Here is a 5792-nt window from a genome sequence, read left to right as displayed (position 1 = left end):
CTTCTCTCTACCTAGGTTACTTTCTATGGATCTAGCTTGGTAGTACACTCTTGTATTTGAGTGACTGCACAATCAACACGCTCTTACTTGAATAGATGGATGAAAGTGGCACGCTCTTTTAGGGTTGCCTATCAAGTCAAACCGCTTTCACTTAATGATCATTGACAAATGTTGATAGGCATCCTTGCAACGAGGCCAAGTATGATTGTGGTTAGTCAACTCAGATTCTACCTCATAGGGCCAAATCACCTGGTTCTAATTGTTCTTTTCTTATAGGGTAGAGGAGCCGGTTTAGAGACGCCAAGATCTCAACGCATCTAGCAAGAGCTTCGGTTAGCCATTTTGAACGGGGAAGGGTGCAAAGGATGCACCATGAGCGCGCGCATTTGAACAAAAATTAGCAACTCGAATGGTGCTCGCTACCTCAAACGCGATGCGAAATACGATTTCCTGTGTAACAAAAATGGGGGTGAATTGCAAACCCACAAGTGGATAATTAGGTACAAAGCTGTCAACAAGGATTGAACACATGATCCAACGGCTAAGATTCTCTAAAAGCTATGCTAACCACAAAAGCATTCAAGCTTTCTTGTCTCTAATTTGGTGCATTTTGGTGATATTTTTTGGGGGTAGGACGGGTCCTAAAGAGGGGCCCGTATTTTTACTGGCACATCTACCCTAGATATTTCAAAGTTATGCTTGTGGGGTTTTTGATGGTGGACTAATACCAATATCTTGTATATGACTAATGTGAGTGGTCCTTGCAAGATGGTGATTTGCATAGACATGTATGTGGACTTGTGGACATTTTGCTTGTGCAGGGGTACCTGTTGTCTTATGCACATGTGAGGAGTTGTGGGAATATGTTTCCTAGAGCTTCATGTATCACGCCAGTGTCTCGCGGTGTTCTCTCTCTCTCTCTCTCTCTTTCTATCCCTCTCTTATTCTTACGAGCTCGCACATGCACACACACCCATCCATGAGAAGAGAAGCTTTTAATGTCATACGGACAATCCCAAGAGGCCTCATACATCTACCCAATGAGTCTTGAACTCAAGACTTGTTATTCAAGAGGGATAAGCGTTCTCTACACACACACACACACACACACACACACACACACACACACACGTCAACAGACGCGCGCGCGAAAGAACAGAGCAGCAAAAAGATTCCACCAATTGAAAATTTTGGAAAACCCTAAAGATATAGAGTGAAGCAGTATTTAAACCGCCTGCCAGAGCGAGCTTATTGGACATCATCATCTCAAAGCAGCGAAGTTTTGCTCGACGCCAGATCTCAGCTGCGTTTTGCTCATCTTTCGGCGCTAGTGTGTGGGCAAGCACGCAATCGCCTGCGATCTATTTGGGCGATGGCAGGCAGCGAAGAGAAAGAGTCCGTGGAAAATACTCCTGCAGAGGAAGGTGACGATCCAAGACCTGCAGCTGAGGAGGAAGACACAGGTGCCGAGGTCGCCCCCATCATCAAGCTTGATGCCATTTCCGTCAGTACTGGCGAGGAGAATGAGGATGTTCTCATTGATCTGTAAGTTCTACACACATGGGTTCATGTATGCATACAAGCGTGCAGACATCCGTAAGCTCTTGCACCTCTTGGAAATTGGGTGATCATGAAAATTTCAGTTGTTTCTTGCGAATCCTGCGCACATGGGCGTGTTGCTGGTGTGCACAAATATACACTCGCCATACGAAGCTTGAGTGATTAAATTTAATGCTCCTGTATTGAAGGGATTAATCTTAGGGATCAGGCCAGGATTTCTTTATTGGTCACTAGGGCCTGCTTCACCCATAAATGAGACTCCTTGCATCATTGAGTTCAGAGGTTGCTTACAAACAAGCGTTTGCACTCAAAGCAGCTCAATATAAGCGTCATATCAAAGAGCAGGATTGCATGTTGCAGCCTGTTTACATGGCGATAACTGAAAGCTGGAATTGCACTAATGATGTTAGATTACAGCTGATAATCATGGCTTGCCAGCTGCAAGATTATCTTTTCCCCCCCTGTGCATGGCCTACCTCTTGTCGGTAATCAAATTTGAAGTTACAGAGTCTTTCCAAGGTCAGCATGGATTTAGGACGTTTCTGCAAAAATTGATATAGGTAGCTTTGTTTAATGTTGAACTGCAATTTGCTCTATTGCTACATCTACAGATCAGAGACCGAGTGCATGATTTTTTGGTGTTATGAAGTTTTAGCTGCACTTTGCGTACTGATCGTCAAACATTGCATTTAGGCTCCTCCACATACAGTCCATGGGTTGTTTCCTTCCATGTACTTGGCTTCATGCAGTTAGCGGAATACATAAACTGAACTCTGCTGGTAGGTTGTCATGCATCCTTGCAACTTTATTGCTTGTTAATACCAGTTACTTGGCTTTGCTCTGTTCAGTTATTTCTGTTTAGGCTATATAGGATTGGGCAATGCCAGCTTTTGTTGGCATTCTTTGCGATGTTGCCATCTTTTTATTGCATAATGCTATCATCACGGGCATGCAATGTTTGTGAACATCTTGGTGACCTATTCAGGAAGGCTAAGCTTTACCGATTTGATAAGGACGGCAACCAGTGGAAAGAGAGAGGTATGGGGCAGGTGAAGCTACTCCAGCATAAGGAGACCAAAAAAGTTCGATTGGTCATGCGACAAAACAAAACCTTAAAAATCTGTGCAAATCACACAGGTATGCATGTGGGGGACTTGCACATGTGTCAAGCCTTCCTTTTTCCTTTGTCTGTGTATAACCATATTACACATGTTATGTTTAGGTGTGTGTAACCATATCAAGCATACCTTTTCCTTTGTGTAACCACATGAAGCAGATCATGTGTGTGTGTAACCATATCAAGCATGCCTTTTACGACTGCTTTAATTCACTCTCTTTCGCTGTTTTGTGGCAGTTGTTCCCTCTATAAGCTTACAGGAACATCAGGGCAGTGACAAGACCTGGGTCTGGCATGCCTCTGATTTTGCAGAAGGAGAGCTGAAAGATGAATTGTTTTGCATTCGCTTTGGCAGTGTGGAAAGTGAGTGTGTTTGGTTTTAGCACTCTAGTGATTTCTTTGACTCTGTGGCATGTTGATTTGAGACATACTGTGCATTTTTCTGTGGCTGCAGATGCTCAAGCATTCAAGAAAGCTTTTGAGGCTGCTCAAAAGGAGATGTCAGGCACCGAGGGTGAGGATGACGAGGATGCCAAGGAGGTGGGTGAGTTGCTTGAGGGGCTGAAAGTTGGTGACAAGGAGGCCAAGAGTGAAGATGTGAAGGAGGAAGTTAAGGAGTCAACGCCATCAGAGAAGAAAGATGTTGCCTCTACAGAGGAAAAATGAGCGTCATAATCTTCCAAGTCTACTGTGCCTCTTGTGAGGCGTGAGGCTTCACTTTTCTTACTTGTGATGTAAGGATGCCCACATTGTTTGAGAGGTCCTGTTTTCTTGACGTTTTTGGATCGACGGGATTGTGCAGTCCAAGTTGGTTGTTTCCAGCTTGTTGTCAGAGTCTTAGTATGGTATTTTGGAATTTAGGTCAAGATGTCATTTGTCTTATCATGTAGAGTGCAAGTTCTGAAGGGTCAATATGTGTATACTACACTGATATATGTTTTGAGTTGTGCTTTACATCTCCTTTTCGCAAAATCTTATCCCTGTATTAATTAGGGGTCACATGGCTTGGTTGGTTAAGGCCTAAGTTTTCAATTGACAAAAAGAGAAGCTTTGAGGAAGAACTTGTGAAGCTGCCCAAAACTCTCTCTCTCTCTCTCTCTCTCTCTCTGGGATTGTTCTCTTCTGATGTGTGTGTGTGTGTGTGTGAGTAAACTAAGGAAAGTGGAATCACCTTTCTTCTTTAGGGCTCTAGGTCGCTCTAGACCAAAGAGTTGTAGAGCGTTTCCCAGGTGCGGTGGCTTGGGTATCTCAGTTCCCTCTTGTGTAGAAGGCCTTTAATCGGATAGACCTTCCAGGTCTCTTTGGGATTGTTTCTATGATGGTAAAAACTTCTCTTCTTGTGGGTGGGGGTGAATAAAACGAGGAATCTGGAATAACCTTCTGTGACCCAAATGATGTAGATTGGTTATCTCAGTTTGATCTCGACTTCAAGCCTTGTTGGTTAGATCTTGAGGTTGGGAATATACTATGGAAAACTTCTCATCTCCTCTCTTCTTCTTCTTCTTCTCTCTCTCTCTCTCTCTCTCTCTCTCTCTCTCTCTCTCTCAAATGAGTAGGGTATATTGTTCTTTATGCTCAGCACATTTTTACCGAGAAAAATGAATATGTTCACTGTTGGGTGTTCTTGTCATGCTTTGTTGCAATTCTAGGGTAAACAGTAATCTGTTGTTTTGGCATGGATGGACAATAGAAGCCATATCTGACAGCACTTGAAGAGTTAAGAGGAAAACTACAGCACTTAAAAGAAGCTTTTAGATGCCTTATCAGTGGCTGGCTTCTTTTTTTTCTTTTAAACGGATGAGTGTCACCTTCCTACAAGTCTTTTTGGCGTATGTTTTTATCTGGTTGTAAGAATCTAGACCTTATTTTCAAGTCAGTGCTCTCTTTTTGCTGTGACTTGATTGCTTAGTGCATGTGTGTTTGAAGTGTTTGCTTACTCATTGTGTGGTGGTATGTATTTGCCACTGTTGCTGTAGCTCATGGTGGTAGAGGTATCTAACCTCCGCCTTCCCCTTCTCCTTGCCTTAATTGCACCAACCTCATCACTTGCCTACACTTGCCCTCCCCTCATCCCTGCCATTCAATTCAAACATGATGAATTGTTTTAAATGGCTTCGTAAAGTCTGATGGTATATACGGTCATTCTAGGCTCATCGCTTTACTTGAGTCCATGGCTTGCTTTTTAGCTTGAAGCATGACTTGGATGAGAGTACTAGAGTTGAGTTTGAACTTTCAGAGCTATCTTGTGATCTTTTGCAAGTTTTAAGGTGTTGCTTTCCCATGCAACAAAAGGTATTTGACTTTGGGAGTGTTAAGCTTTGAACTTCCAAATATGCTAGGTGAGTTTTGCAAGTTTTGAGGTGGATATTTGTGTGCGGCCATAGTAGTATGGCGTTGCACTAACCGACTAAATATGTCAATCTATTGAACTAGGAACTTACCCTAATCTATGGTGCGAAACTATCTAAATACAACTACATACTGGTGGTCTTGAGAGATGCAAAGTGAATGTATTATAAACTTTAACATTCCTACTTGACCTACTTGATGCCTTTAGTTGCACTTTGCAGTCATGACAACAACAATTCTGTACGGGATTACCTGAAGAGATGGTTGAGAACGTCAACTCTCAACGGTTTGGTTCTATCACCGAAGTAATACACCACACCATGGTTGCTTCACGTATCAATTTTCAACTAGGGGCTAGATGGATGTCAAGCCCATGGAAAACAAAGTCGAGTGATGCAAAGGGAAAAACCAATGCCCAAAATTCTTCCCAAGACTATTTCATCAACAACAACAATCGGTCCAAGGAGAAGGGAGTTTACAAAGGTAAAAACAAACTCTTTCTTGAAGAGCTCGAAGCTTTTCGCAAGGACCATAAATGTTTTAAGTGTGGGGAACAAAGATATGGCTTACTATTTCAACGGATGATTTTATGTGAGTCTTGTGCTTGGCCTCTTAATTAAAGGGACTATCTATACACTAGCCTCTAGAATTGTATTGAAAATGCTTGGCTTTAGGAGTGCATGAAAAAAAATATAGTTGTCCAATGCAAACATTTATGGAGCTAAGGGACAAGCTAGTTTGGTGCATTTAGGATGTGAGTGAACTT

General features: G+C 42.6%; 1 protein-coding gene across 1 annotated transcript; it reads left to right on the top strand.

Annotated features, from left to right (window-relative positions):
• The first annotated feature begins 1237 nt into the window (after positions 1-1237).
• LOC147423149 (ran-binding protein 1 homolog b-like) lies at positions 1238-3631 on the top strand. The gene is made up of 4 exons (XM_086501721.1): positions 1238-1545; positions 2546-2697; positions 2915-3040; positions 3132-3631. Exons 1-4 carry the CDS (start codon positions 1373-1375, stop codon positions 3341-3343), a joined length of 663 nt encoding a protein of 220 aa, XP_086357847.1. The 5' UTR covers positions 1238-1372; the 3' UTR covers positions 3344-3631.
• Positions 3632-5792: the final 2161 nt, after the last annotated feature.

This window comes from Adiantum capillus-veneris, chromosome 26 (genome assembly GCF_014529385.1).
Source record: "Adiantum capillus-veneris isolate H3 chromosome 26, ASM1452938v2, whole genome shotgun sequence".
NCBI classification, from domain to species: domain Eukaryota; kingdom Viridiplantae; phylum Streptophyta; class Polypodiopsida; order Polypodiales; family Pteridaceae; genus Adiantum; species Adiantum capillus-veneris.
This window is presented reverse-complemented; position numbering and strand designations above follow the sequence as displayed.

What these genes read in the sequence shown, in the direction of transcription:
- LOC147423149 (XM_086501721.1), top strand. Translation starts at nt 1,373, where the DNA reads ATGGCAGGCAGCGAAGAGAAAGAGTCCGTGGAAAATACTCCTGCAGAG. An exon ending in AATCTGTGCAAATCACACAG is followed by an intron (nt 2,698 to 2,914) that starts GTATGCATGTGG and finishes GTTTTGTGGCAG; the next exon opens with TTGTTCCCTCTATAAGCTTA. An exon ending in TCGCTTTGGCAGTGTGGAAA is followed by an intron (nt 3,041 to 3,131) that starts GTGAGTGTGTTT and finishes CTGTGGCTGCAG; the next exon opens with ATGCTCAAGCATTCAAGAAA.